The 15,655-nt window shown below is 31.8% G+C and overlaps 1 protein-coding gene across 1 annotated transcript; it reads left to right on the top strand.

The window, feature by feature from the left end:
* The first annotated feature begins 85 nt into the window (after positions 1–85).
* LOC124529971 (zinc finger protein 737-like) lies at positions 86–6,527 on the top strand. The gene is made up of 10 exons (XM_047103935.1): positions 86–508; positions 581–710; positions 780–909; positions 1,002–1,198; positions 1,375–1,553; positions 2,270–2,465; positions 3,821–3,936; positions 4,919–5,181; positions 5,673–5,700; positions 6,316–6,527. Exons 1-10 carry the CDS (start codon positions 384–386, stop codon positions 6,380–6,382), a joined length of 1,431 nt encoding a protein of 476 aa, XP_046959891.1. The 5' UTR covers positions 86–383; the 3' UTR covers positions 6,383–6,527.
* The last annotated feature ends 9,128 nt before the right edge of the window (positions 6,528–15,655 follow it).

Below are 15,655 nucleotides of genomic sequence, written 5' to 3'. Positions count from 1 at the left end.
ATCGCGGCTTTTGTACAACCCTAACCTTAATAACTGTCTCTTGTTTGACATCATGACATCTGTCAAGTGAAGGTTGAGTGTTGAACTGTTGACTGCCAAGTGCCCCGTTGATACTACTATAATAGGATTTTATTTATAAATTATGCTTCAAACTTAACTTTAATATAAGTTTATTAATTTACTTATTTAGTTTCTAAGTTTAAAGGTTATAGCACTGAATATTGATATGACTAGTTTTAGAACCTTACCTTCATATTTATGTAATAAACAATATAATATATTTAAAAATCTATGATGAAGTATTCGTACCTACTTCGATCACTAACTCAAATACATTTATAAAAAATTCCATTTAACCCATCGTAGACTTATAATAATTAAAAATGGCTGTTTATTTAACGAAAAGTATGATGTCTAGATTAAATAAAGTTACATATCCGAGTACGAGTACTATAGAAGTCGAAACTAGCCATTATAATGATCAATGGGAAAAACTTACGATGGACAGGTATAGAAAGTTTATAAACTATTCAAATTAAACCAAGTTTAAAGGAGATATAACATAAATTATATATTTCAGTAACATAGGTGTCAAATTATCCAAGGAAATGATCTGTAGAGTTTGTGCAAGAAATGGTTGTACACCATTGAGTAGCAAAATCAGTGATTGTGATATTATGGGAGCTATTCGCAGTGTCACTAATATAACTGTAAGTTATCCCACCAACTAAGGTTTTGGACATTACTATTGTATAATACATTTTTTAATTTTTTTATAGATAAATGCAGATGACTCTTTACCAAAATATATATGTACTGAATGTCTTGAGTCATTAAAGGTAGCAATGAGGTTTAAAAAAAACTGTGAAGTATCTGATAAGAGATTTCGGAAAATATTGAATCCTATGGGTAAATATATATTAAATATTATTTGATACAAAAAGAGTATTTTTGTTTTTCCTGAAAGATCACAAAAAAAATTTAATTTGCAATGATTACAGGTGACCCTTCATTACATTCATATCCTTATTCAAAACATGATTTTCAATTAATATTGCATCAAATGAAGTTGAAACGAATGGAAACTGAAGAAAAGGCTGAGAAGGAAAGGAGAAGGAGAGAAAGACTGATGCAAAAGAAAGATCCTAAAACAAAGGAGTTTAAGTGTTCGCCATGTGATATGATATTTCCCAATAAAGTAATTACCAAAAATATTTTAAAAATACATGAAATAGTTTTTTTACTTTGTCATTTCATATTATTTATTTCAGACTTCATGTTTTATAACAAATTATAGTCTCGATTTCCTTAAAACATGATTTATATTTTATACAAGATAATTTAAATAAACACAAATATATTCATTATTCATAGGAAAAGTTAGTTGCCCACCGACGTGAGAGACAGTGTATGAGGCGTGCTTGTGATATATGCGGGCAGCTTGTGCGCAGCATTGCACAGCATATGCGACACAACCACGAGCAAAATGTAGTGCACAAGTGCCCTACTTGTGGCAAGGAGTTCCCTATCATTGCAAGACTTAAGAACCATATGTAAGTATGGCTATAAATTTAAACTTAAATATTACTGATTCATTGCTCTTTTAGACCAAATATATATGTATATATTTTTTATGGTATAGGTTGGCGGACGTGCATATGGACCACTTGATGGTAAGTGGTCACCATCGCCCATAGACAATGACGCTGGAAGTAATATTAACTGTTCCTTACATCGTCAATGTGCCACCAACCTTGGGAACTAAGATGTTATGTCCATTGTGCCTGTAGTTACACTGGCTCACTCACCCTTCAGACCGGAACACAACAATACTGAGTACTGTTATTTGGCGGTAGAATAACTGATGAGTGGGTGGTACCTACCCAGACGGGCTTGCACAAAGCCCTACCACCAATAACATAGAACTGTAAGTTATAAATATGTGAAAATAATTGCATACCTCAATTTTATGCTATGATGGTAACACTGAAAATAAATTAAACAAAATCATATTAATTAATTCATCTGTCATGTCTGAATGTACACTGGAACAACAGAGTGACTCTACAAGCATTTGTAAAATGTGCAATGAAAGTCCCAAAAAAAGTTCTTAGTCTTATTTTTATTCTACAATACTTTAATGTTATAACTTATGTATAATGACCATTTATGACAGATCTTATTTCCCAAACCAAATGAATCACATGACTTTTATTTACAAGGAGATGATGAATATATATTTTTAAATAACTGTGTAAATAATTTAAAGGTTAGTGCACACAAATACCTTCAACTTCTTTTGTGACCTGTGTCCTTACAAGTGCAAACACAAGTACTATCTGGTGATGCACATGCGAACACATACAGGCGAGAAGCCCTACAAGTGTGCACAATGCCCTGCCACATTCGTCAACCCCTCCAACCTCAACAAACACAAGCTGACACATCAGGAGAAGCAGTTTAAGGTCTGTTAAAATATTGCTTTTGATATTTAAATTACTTTTAATTAATATTTGATATTTGTGTTTAAATTAATAGTAAGTTTTCCGCTAATATGTAATCTGTTCAGTTATTACTTAATTAATTTTAATTATTTAGACCAATCCCAAAATCATTATTATTTTATTGCAACTATACAATCAATTAAGCATATTTAAAGATGGATAATGTCGTGAGAAATGGGTACATGTAATTAATCACATGATTAAAAAAAGATAATAAAAACTCAATTTTTATTTCAAACGGCTAGTCGTAATTTCACAGCAGTAGTAAACTTTGAACATTTAAGTGGTATCTTATTTAGTTTAGTTAGTTTGACCAGTTACCCACTCGCATCGTTTTGTGTTTTTTTTCTGTTCAGTCTATGAATCTTGAAATAGTCTTGTTATTTTAATAAATATTAATCAATCCTTATATTAACAACTTCCCACCAAACTTGGGCGTTGAGATATTTTCTTCCTTGTGTCAGTACTGCCTCACTCACCTTACAAACCGGAATACATAATTAGTTCGATCATTTGTCGGAAAAAAATTTTAACTAAAAGAAAAACCGACTTCAAACAAAACACAATTTTAAAACAATAAATATGCACTAAAAAGTAATATGAGACCACACGGGAAGCACTAGCTTTCGAACAAAAAAGATTTTGTCAAAATCGGTCCACTCAGTTAAAAGTTATAAGGTAACAAACATAAAAAAAAAATACAGACGAATTGATAACCTCCTCCTTTTTGAAGTCGGTTGAAAAGGAAAATAAATGAAACCGATTTCGCGATTAGTTAGACATCATTAATGATACAAATTAATTTCCAAAAAAGGGTATAAATTTACAAAATAATTGCCGCCAAAAATCTATTTCGTCATTAAAAATTAATGAAGCATCATAGAACTAGGAAACTTGTGTTTCAGCTAGCATCGCTAAATTCATATAGTAAAAAATATAATGTTATTTATTTATTAAAATATATGATGACGTGATCGCAGAGCCGGATTTAAAGATCTGGAGGCCCCCGGGCCACAATGCTGTGGGGGCCCTAGACAAACAGAAGCGTGAACAGCAAACAGCCTAATTATTATATTATCATGAATTAATTACTTTTTTATTTCAATCAGTAAGCTATGATTTATTTACTTGTATTGATAACTTATAAAATATTAAATAATAACATTATTATAATTTAACTATATCTCGGTATTTGTTAACTTGCTGAAAACTGTGGCCCCCACTAATGTGGAGGCCCCAGGGCGGTTGCCCCGGTTGCCCTCATCTAAATACGGGCCTGCGTGATCGTATAGTGCTATATAATTGTATGTGTGCAGTGCATGCTGTGCGAGAAGGCGTTCCGCACGGGCACGGCGCTGTGGGAGCACCACGACGCCAAGCATATGAATATCAAGCACACATGCACCTACTGCGGGAGAGACTTCTGCTACAAGTTAGGCCAATGAGATTTATTTATATATATAATACTCTTTATTGCACTGAGAAATTATACATGGTAATGTTACACATGAAATTATTGTTCAAAATGGCCGGCTTATTTCTAAAAGAAAGTTCTTCCAACAAACCCACAGCTGTAAGAAATAGTGTTATATAGCAGGTATAAATAGTGCAACATTAGATACTCTTAGTAATATTATATAAAAGAAACAATTTTAATATAATATGTATTATGCTTACATAAATACATATATACTAAATTATTATTTATATTGTATTATATGGTTTATTGATACATTTTTTAAGTTTACGGCAAATAAAAAGTCTGTATCTGTTTTTTTGGCGCCATCTGAAAAAAACATGGAAGACATTTTTTGTGATGCGCGCGCACAGGCAGGACGAAATGAAAACAGCATTAAATTGCTTTCTATAACTTATTAAGTGTCCGGCCTTGAAATAGAAAACTTCGTACTAAAAATTACTCTTACTTTTTTGCAATTATTTATTTTTATTTGAAATTAAAATCTAATTTTATTTACCTCGAAGAAGTAGAACTTCTCAGGTGCGTACGTACGCATAAATAAAGTTCGAATTATTTGAAAAGTATATGCAAGATTGCACAGTAACATTAACAACTAACAACAACAACAGCCTGTAAATTCCCACTGCTGGGCTAAAGGCCTCCTCTCCCTTTGAGGAGAAGGTTTGGAATATATTTCACCACGCTGTTCTAATGCGGGTTGGTGGAATACACATGTGGCAGAATTTCTATGAAATTTGTCACAGGTTTGTCACAGGTTTCCTCACGATGTTTTCCTTCACCGCTGAGCACAAGATGAATTATAAAGGCAAATTAAGCACATGAAACAGCGGTGCTTGCCTGGGCTTGAAACCGCAATCATCGGTTAAGATGCACGCGTTCTAACCACTGGGCCATCTCGACTCTTATTAACAACTAACATTTAATTTATTCCCAGATCAGACCTGCGAAAGCACGAAATCCGCAATCACAATCGCGTGAAGCGAGATTACATCGGTGGTGAGCCGACGTACAAGCAACTCGAGAGACTGCAGAAGATGCAAGAAGACCAGGACGCGCTGGAAAAGTGGCGTCAACAGCAGATAGTGGCCACGCAACCACAGCAGCCCACATTCATCGACCAGTCGAAGGATTTCATACAAACACCACATTCTATGTATGTTTCTGATGTGACACAGATTATACAACAGCCGACTATTGGTAAGTCCTTTGTCAATAACAGAAGTCGTTATTTAAAAAACTTTTTTTTTTATTTTTAGTAGCTATTTTTAAATTTGATTAGTTTAGGCCTAAATGAAAATTTGAGTTTTCAACAACAAATGTTCCAATTAAATTAGATATCTTATACGAATTTGTGTATGTAAATGGGTTTAAATTAATCGGCTTCATGAAATCTGTTCTGTTTCGTGGTAAAATCACATTGTCACATTATAAAAGCGAGTATTTGTTAGTATACATAGTAAGTATATTTTTACATTACACAAATAAAAAAAATTATGAAGAGAAGATTTGTGAAGGATTTATGAAGAGCATGGCCTTCTTTAATTGTTATTTGTTTAATATTTTTACTAAAATATTTTACAAAGCTTGCATAATAAAGTTTAAAATCTGAATAAGTGAATCTTGAGTAGCAACTTTATTTTAATTTTTTAAATTATTTTATTAAACCAACAATTTTTTTTTCGTTCTAGCTCAACAGCAGACTGTTCAGCTTACTATGTAAGTAATCAATGTTTTTTGAAAAACTATAAAATTATATCTGTTAAAATTGTTTTTTTTTTAAACAGGCAACTCTAGAGATATTTCGTTTGATTACTATTTGCGCTCCAATAAAGATTTGTGTTTGAAACTATCTATAACTTTTGAAAATATTTTAAACATTCAAATTTAGTTCACATTTGTAAATACAGCTGATTGTAATAATTATAGTATCCACGTCAATGATGTTCTAGTAAACAGATATGTCATTAACGCGCAAAAAGTGAAGAATAGAAAACGTCCTAATTGGGACGTTTGCTTTTAGTCGTTTTCATCATAATTATGCAAGTAATACGTTATAATACATCATAATTATGTAATAATACGTTTTACGTATTATTACATAATTATGATTTATTTTTTTATTTAGTCATCTTTTACTTATTGTTTTTATCAAGTTATCCCTTTTTTCTGTTGTTTAGTATGGGTATAACATATCTGTTTATTAGAATATCATTGTTGCAAATTGTGTTTTAGTCGCCGATTTTTCACTCATCACTCACGTACTTTGCAAGATTTTGCGGTAATTGTTTAAACATTGTTGTTTCAACTAACTTTCCTAATTATTTATTTCAGGCCTGATTTGACGTTGAAGAAGGATGAAGTGAAAATGTATGATGCTCAAGGAATGGCGTATTTTTAAAGTGTAACTAATCAAAGGAATAAAGTTTTGAAGTTTACATGAATTGTATAAGTTCAGATATATGACTAATGTAAATAGAATAGTGTGCCATTGCAACTTTAAAACCACGATTTTCGTATTATAAATGTTATCGTTGGTATGACAACCTCGTATTTTATTTCTGCCGCTGGTTTTTTTAATATGTGATTTTTAAATGTGGTTGCTTTCGGTCTTAATGTGCGGCTGCTGAGAGAATGCCTAAAGTTTATGTAATCATCGTAGTGTAATTTCATGCGCCATGACATTGTGACAGAACTTATTGTTTAGAACTTCAAATTTCGAATAAATTAGCGTTCGCAAAACAAATATATATTCAACGGCTGGAATTTCAATCGAATTTTCAAAATTTTACAGCACTAATTATTGTTCTAAACTCATAATAATACTATCATTAAAATAATCGTACAATCTTCCAATACTTTAAAATATTTATAATAATCCACAATTACAAATAAGTAAAAACGACTCACAAGTTTTGTTTTTAACGAGTTTGCTGACGTCACCGCTAATGGGTACAGAATAAACAGTTGGCATAAGCGTGTAAGCGCAGTACTTAGTTTTTGTTATTAAAATTTAGGGTCTAACTATATAATTCATTGCAAATCGGCATAACTTTATATTTTTAATGATATTTTTTAATAGGATAAATAATCGCTATAAACATTTCGTTGACGAATTACGATCATCTGTCAGAAACACATTCTCTCAGCGGTTGGGCACACTCTTAAATCAATGTCTTACATTATTTACGGTCACCGATGTATTTACTTGTACGGTGCTTCATGTTCTTTAAAATGAAAATAGAAGATTGTTATTGCTAGCAATTATACTCACCATTTTTTTCAAGTTTATTTTGTTATCAAATATATATATATATATATATATATATATATATATATTTAAATACGCCCTAACCCTAAAAAAGCATGCTTGTCTAAGTGTGGAAAGAATATGTTAACTATATTTTATAACAAATTTCGAAGACTATCGAAAATACGTAGTATGAGCCATCCCCCAATCAAGCTCAAACTCTTATATGATTTTATTTACACAATGCTCAGTAGATTATATATATTGTATTTGTATTGCTATAGTTGTGTCTTTACAATGTATTTTGTAAGCTACGAATATATTTTAATCATAGCATAATAAAGATCCAATAATAAACGTATTGTGTTTATGTATCATTGAGCCCTTTTTTTCCTTTTTTTCTTTAGAGTGGGTAAAATGTTGTGGCTATAAATAATTTGAAATACATGATTTTTTTTTAAATGGCAACATTTATTAATTGCCCTTTATTAATAAGCATACATACCTAGCCTAAGCAAACATTATTGAGATTTGACAAAATGCTTTCAACATTTCTATGTGATTTGAACGCTGTTTTATCTATAATAATCTGTTAAGTTATTATTATAGACTCTAAATAAACGAGCAGTTTGCCTTCTTTAGAATGCGTTGAGTAGTTGTTATTTTATATAATAGATTGTTATACACGCATATGCATAAAATTGCTTCACTGTTGTATAGCAGTGAAGCAATATGTATAAGCCAACAATCAAAGCATGATACTTATACATTATTTATTCCATGTCTCTTTTCAATGTGTTATATTTTCAATTGTATAAAAAATAAAATGGCAAACGAATCATACTACATTAGTGAAATCGTTATAATATATTGGATATAAACACAGCTTAAGAGCCGAGATGGCCCGCGTACATCTTAACCGATGATAGCGGATGCAAACCCAGACAAGCACCACTGTATTTTCCGTATGTGTTTATAATTCATCTCGAGGTCGGCGGTGAAGGAAAACATCGTGAGGAATTTAAACGAAATTCTGCCAAATGTCAATCCACCAACCCGCATTGGAGCAGCGTTGTGAAATATTCTCTAACCTTCTCCGCATTTCTCCGGCTTTAGTGTATAAAAAAAAGTAAATAGCAGTTACCATATAAAAAAATTAAAATGAAATAAAATTAAAAAATATATATAATTAGTGATACGTCACACAACACCAATCTTTGACCTGGAAGTCTTATTGCTATATTTGTCTAGTTATAATAAAGTTACCATTGCGGTGTCAGTAAGGTGATTGTGTGTAAGGAAATAATGTTATAGGTACGTATAGGTGAAATAAGATTTTCCTCACTTTTAAATTATGCCGAGCGTCAAGTAAATGGTTTGTGGTTCTGGTTTGTTTTTCTTTGATTGTTATACACATTTTTATGCACTTCTTTACATTATTTTCTACCTCAATATATAATATACAAAATTTGCGATTTTTTCTCAATATATGGAGGAATAGTACTAATAGTAGGCTCTGGGTGCTAAAACATAAAATATGCTACTGTTTGAGTGTACTATAGTATTCAGGTCAAAAGCTTTGCCATTCAAGTTTCATTAATATTCATGCAGAGTTCGCATGATGCGTTTATTCGTTCGTGAAAACGGGAAAAACTATATGGACGAAAGATTATTAAGGCTTAATATCTACAGAATGTCTAGTCTACTTAGTCTAAAAATATATATTGGCTACACAAATACATATATACTTTATATATGTAAATATAAAAGTATTTATTTCAAGACGTTTCCGAGGTTTTTTATGAATTAGGTAGGCGGATGCTCTGATAGATTACTGTTTAGCAGGAATTTATGAGTTAGTGGTATCTACCCAGACGGGTCTTGAAAGTTTTATCACCAAATGAGTCAGTGAGTTAGCACACGTAAAGAATTATAATAGTAGCTATTTTATTTGAAAATAGCTTAGATGTGTTTTTTATTTACTTTTTTATTAGTTCCAATATGACCGCCGTTGGCTATAATATGTATTATATACAGGCTATATTATAAATTCTAAAATAAGAATGAGCGAAAAGAATAGTTTGGACAAGAATTATTCTAGGTAGGTTAGGTAGGGTAGCATATGGTTTTTGACCTTTTTATATACTTTTTTATTATTTTAATAGTCGTTGATAAACGAAAAGTCTTGCTTTTAGATAAATTCGGATCGTCAGTTACAATACGATTACAGGTTAAAAGCCAACCAAGCACTAATTTGCCTTATTTGTGTTAGTTTTAGTTCATCTCGTGCCCGACAGAGACGAGAAAACTGTGCGGATGAATTTCAGCCAGACGGCTATAACCCTGAAATAGCGTGAGTGAATAAACCGAAAAAAGGGGACATTTTATCTTTACCAATAGTTTATCAAGCTATATTAATGATTATTAATAATCTAATGAAAGTTACATTAATTATTATTATGTTAAGTATCATTAAAGGAATAACTAACAATAAATTACTCGTAGATTATATAGTCTGTGACAAGACAAAAAGAGAAAAGATTTTCTATTAAATCCTGATAAGACAGAAAATCCTCGAGTATTTGTTTCGTTTATTTTCCCAATCATATCGCCGTGTCGGCTTATTTGGCGAAAGTCAGATAATTTATCGAAAAACACGTAGCTATTAAACCAGAGATACTGAGTTACTTTGTTGATTGAATTGATTGTTGACTTGATTGTACCATTTGTACAAACTCGAATAACACGAGGGACAGAAATAAATTTGTCCCCGTCGAATTACAAGTGTGTAGATTTTCCCTCGAGATTTGTCTGTTGGCAAATGGTAAAGGACTTTTACTAAATGTCTAGAGTAACATGTCTGTCTGATTATTTATATGGCTGCAGTGCTGTAAGTAGCTACGCGGTTGATAAAATGGTAATAAAATAACCGACGCGATGCTTATACGCTTGCAAATTTTATCAAGAATATTTTTATCATTTCATTCTTTATTGGCTAAAAGAGAAAGATTTTCCAAGTGGTGTAATCTGGAACAATATTATTTTTGTATTCGCGGACTGTTTGAGATTTATATTTACACTTTAAGCTCTCGCGATGTATCTAAATACTAAATTCTACTTATGTATTTGTAGTTCACGGTTAACAAATTACGAGATAAAAACGACGTCGGGAAAAATGAAAAGTATATTTCAAATATTTATTACAACTTTTCAATTAGTGCATTCAATTCTATATAGCTCAAATATTGTAATTATCAAAATATTTACCGGAAATTATAGTAATTACACGTAATTGTATCGTATAGTAACATGAAATATTTTATATACATATACATTCATATGCGTAGTATTTGGTAATAAATACTTTAAATACATTGGGCCTTCATCCTAGTTTTAACGATAGTTACGCCCACTATAAAGAGTCCATAGTATATATTAAACTGAATTATTAGTATATGTAACAACTGGTGGAATGATGAATATATCATGATCTTAAATCTATTAACAGTTGCCTTACTTTTGATTTTATTAAATAACTTAAGCAAAACAACACACATGATTTAGTAAAAATAAGTTTTTTTTAAATTCGCCAAGGGAGTTACTGTATGGAGTAGAAATATAATCAAATTCGAAGCAAATACGAAAGCACTGTTTTAGAAAGACATACAATTTAAAGTTTATTCAGCAACTGTCTGTCGGTGTCGTGTGTGATAGAAGATATATTACACATTGCAACCGTCGTTTCTTTATCTTGTGCACATAGATTGGCAGTAAGTCTATCTTATAAGTTGATGTCTGCCATAAACGATAAAACATAAATGTTATCTTTGGTTAATTTAATTCACATATTGAGATTTATATCTACGAACTTAATTATCTTTAGAGATCTCGTTAGTCGTATCCAGTCAGTTTACCCGGAAGTCCTATTTCTAAAACTAGAAGTTCGAATGGAAAAACTGGATAATATTTCAATATAAGTAAGTACGTAAATGACTAGAATGCTTTAGTGAAGCAATATTATAAATTATTTATGTAGTGTCGGTGTTACATATTCTTTCATTTTAAATACAATAACTTAATTGAACCTGTTCTGTCGAGTTTGCTACTCTAGCAAAAATTTAATATGATAAGCATTATATTATGTCAATATAGTAACTACAGACCAAGTAAATTTTTACAAGATAAATATGCGACCTTTTGTATAATCTTTTTGTACCTAATGTTAGTGAAATATCGTATTTTACGAGGACTAAGACATACGACGAGAACTGAAAACGAAATCACCTCGTTATCAGACCGAATGGAGAAATCCTCGCGGGAAATGCTACTAAAGCATACTATATAACTGTGTGCTACGAATAACTACGCGTCTTTATGTCAGAACTTAAATAGATTTCAATCATGGCCTGTCATGATTGTTTATTATAATGCAATTAACATAGGTATATGTCGGCGCAAAACCACGAATTTAAGAAAAACACGTGTCCAGAAATGATTATTTTAATAATTTAAAACTGTTTTATGGTTAAATTAATAATTTTTATTAAATTGTGAAATTTTAAATTAGTCTGAAATATTTTAGTGTTTGTAAACAGCTGTTATGTTGAGTGAATAAGTCTACCCACGTATTTTTGTTATAAAAGATCAAGCGCCAAGTATCGACAGGCTTAGTCGAGCCGTTGGTGCGATCGGACCGCCTCATATTGGAATAAATCAGAGAGGATTATTTCCTGAGTTTTATTTCATACCACTGAAGATGGTTAACGATTGAAACTCTGACACTCGTGACGTCACCTATGCTGATGTCATGTTTTTTAAAAATGGGCTCGGAAATGCTTACTCCGTTATATATTTCTTGACATAAATATACACATGTTTGTTGAATTCACCCAAACTATATTCTATCGTAATCGTATTTTTAAGTCACACTGATAGTCAAACAACGACAGCATGTTAATACTATAGGCCGGTTTTTGATTGTTTTTTGCCGAATCTAACCACTGGGACGTCTCATGCGTGTTGAGAATCCTTAAATTGATTAAATCGGGTGATTGGACAGTATTTAGTTAATATAAAGTGAGAAAGACAGTGCACAAAAGCGGGCATAAAGAACACAGCATCTTAGATCCCTTGATCGGTGAACAATTGACGATGTAAGATGTTAGTGAGAACTTCGTATACCATTTTATTGGGATGGTGTCCACTCCTTTTTCTGATATGTCAGGTTACCTAAATATAAAATAAATAGACATATACACGATTGTTCAGTATTACTTTTAAAAATAAAATAACATTTATTTAGTGTTTACAGACTTGACGGTACATACTTTCACGGTAGTGTGACGACGTGTGTGTGATGACGTGACGTGTCCCGAAAAGTCGGAGTGGGTACCGCTGGTTTTTTTAGTTCGCATTCGTGCACTTATGAAGTAAATAAGAAAGGCGTAAAGGCGTTTTTTCAGCGTAAAAAAGGTGGGATTACTTTATTTTATAGTAAAGAGCCCTACAGACACGTAATGTATAGAGCTCTCACAGTCTTGCTAAGTGTCAACAAAAGGTTAGTTTGAAATGCTTACTAACAACGTTTATAATGTGAAACGTTCATATGGTTGCGTAATTGGGCTCCTAGAAATTATCGGGAGCCGCAGTAATTACGCTGTCACGCTGAATTTTATAATGTTCAACCTATTTAAAGCAGTTTTGTTTTTACGAATTTTATTTTGAATCTATATATATATAAATGAATTGCTGTTCGTTAGTCTCGCTAAAACTCGAGAACGGCTAGACCGATTTGGCTAATTTTGGTCTCTAATTATTCGTGGAAGTCCAGGGAAGGTTTAAAAGGTGAGTAAGTATGATAAAAATGCTAGGAATCTAATTAAAACAAAAACTTTGTTTTTCCTTAGAATAAGATTTATTAGAGAATTATCATTGATTTTCTATGATTATTGATGTAAGATAATAAAACATGGATGTTTTAAAATTGATTTTGCATAATTTGAAACATCGTTACATCTATTTCTCGAATCTACATATAAAAAATAAGTGGCATTTACGTTGTCACTTTAGAACTCAAGAACGGGCCCACCTATCCAAACCAAATCTTCATGGTTTTTTCGGACTATTTAGTAGATGGTTTATGTGAAGTTTGCACAAAATCGGTCGAGTGGTTCTTCATTTCTCACATTTTTTGTTACAAATAATTTCAATTAATAGTGAGTCATTTTTTTAATGGTATTTTTTAGACGGGGAATTATGCTGTCTCATTAAAAGTAAGTATTCATTAAAAATGATTTTCAATAGGTAAATACGTCTTATTTCAATTTATTAGTTCCAAAAAAACACATTTAAAAGTACAGCATTTGCATTTATTTTCAGGTCTACATATACTGAAAAAAGTAAGTGCCATGAATTTGTATTCGTATCGATTGATGGTTCGTCCACAAGCACAAAATTATATCTTGAGATAAAGATGAAACCATATCATCAGTACATTGTTGACATGTATGCCAAAATAGAAACTGACTGTCTTAATTTTATTCGTTTCAACCAAGCAAAATTAAGATTCGAAGAATATATTCATTTGCAAGATGCGATAGCGAATGATGCTAATGTAAATGACAACGGGCGAATTAATGACTACATGGGCGACTACATTCATCCATCTATGTTTATTGATAGTTCACGGCATGTGAACGAAACGCATGTGCACAAGACGCAATGTCTTATGTACGAATCTTTACATTATTATATTAAAAATAATTTATTTGAAAAACAGTCGACAACTGATCGTCATGACATTACAGCACGAGTTTTTCTGCAAAAATTTAAAGCACTTATGTATTTAATTGTAAAATCATGTGTATTTGGAGAAGTGCAGTTCCATATGTATTCCATTGAATGGAAAAAAGGGGATTGCCGCATGTACATGTATTAATTTGGCTGGTAAAAAGCTCCGGATAAAATCGATAAAGTTATATCAGCTGAAATTCCTGATTAAACTATTGATCCAGATCATTAGGACGCGTAACCAGGACGTTGGAATTGATAATCGTTGGATAGTTTCGTATTGTCCATTATTATGGAAAATATTCAATGCTCATTCAAAAATGTGGAGTACTGTAATTCAGACAAATTCATTAAATATATTTAAAAGTATGTAAATATAGGGAGCGGTATGGCTGCTATCGATGTTGCTGGTGATAATAGAAATGATGAAATTACTCAGTATCAAATGCTATATTAGTAGTAATGAAGCTCTCTGGAGGATTCTGTCGTTTCCAATGCACGAAAGACATCCTATGGTTGTTCACTTGGCTGTGCATCTTGCTTGAATTGCCAACCTGTTTATTATGAAGCAAGTATATTGGAATGAGTAGCGCAACCACCAGCAACTTCGTTAACAGCTTTTTCAAATCATGCGAAACTGATATTTTTGCAATAAATTTGTTATATTCTGAAATACCTCAGTATTACACATGGAATGTGTCTTCGAAAAAAATTCGGATACGTAAACGAGAACAGCAGTCGAAGGGTACCCAGGCATTATCAAAGACACGCAATTGGGAGGATATAGTACATCCAAATAATGCTGAGTGTTTTTATTTGCAATTTAAGCAATGCAATTTTGCAAATAATTTCAAGAAATGAAACAGTCAATGGTCATTTGTATCAAACATATCGTGGATGTCAACTCTTGCATTAAATTTGTTGGAGGATGATGCACATTGGAATTCAAAATTTCATGATGCATCTACTTCAGCTCATCTACAGCAAATACGAATTCTATTTTCCATTATATTGTCAACATGTATGCCATCAAACCCACTTGAATTGTGCAAAAAATATAAATATTATATGGCATAAGATATTTTAGTTTATGTGTCACCATGCAAGAAATCCTGATTTGTTGATTACGTTGGAAATGTACAACGAAGCTTTGATTATAATTGAAGATATGTGTCTAACAATTGCAAATAAAACATTAGCAAAATTGGGTATGACCGCACCAAATCGTGAGATGCATGATTTGTTTGACCGAGAATTGCAACGTGAGTAGGAATTCAATTCTAATGATTGGCGTTTATTTCTACAATCGAATATTACCAAATTGAATATTCAGCAAAAACATGTATATGACACAATCATGCAAGCAGTTCCCAATAATTTAGAAGGATTATATTTCTTGGATACACCTGGTGGTACAGGCAAAACATTCGTTATATCATTGATTTTAGCAACAACTAAGAATTGCATTTGAACTGGCATTTTCTGGAATCGATGCTAAATTTTTAGAAGGAGATCAAACCGCACACTCTGCATTAAAATTGCCAGTGAATATACAGATGATTGAAACTCCAATTTGCAATATTTCGAGCAATTCTGTTATGCCAAAGCTCTGAATTGATTAATAGAATTGATGCT

Source organism: Vanessa cardui, chromosome 5 (genome assembly GCF_905220365.1).
Source record: "Vanessa cardui chromosome 5, ilVanCard2.1, whole genome shotgun sequence".
In the NCBI taxonomy this organism is placed as follows: domain Eukaryota; kingdom Metazoa; phylum Arthropoda; class Insecta; order Lepidoptera; family Nymphalidae; genus Vanessa; species Vanessa cardui.
Note: the sequence above shows the minus strand (reverse complement) of the source record. Positions and strands in the feature narration are given on the sequence as shown.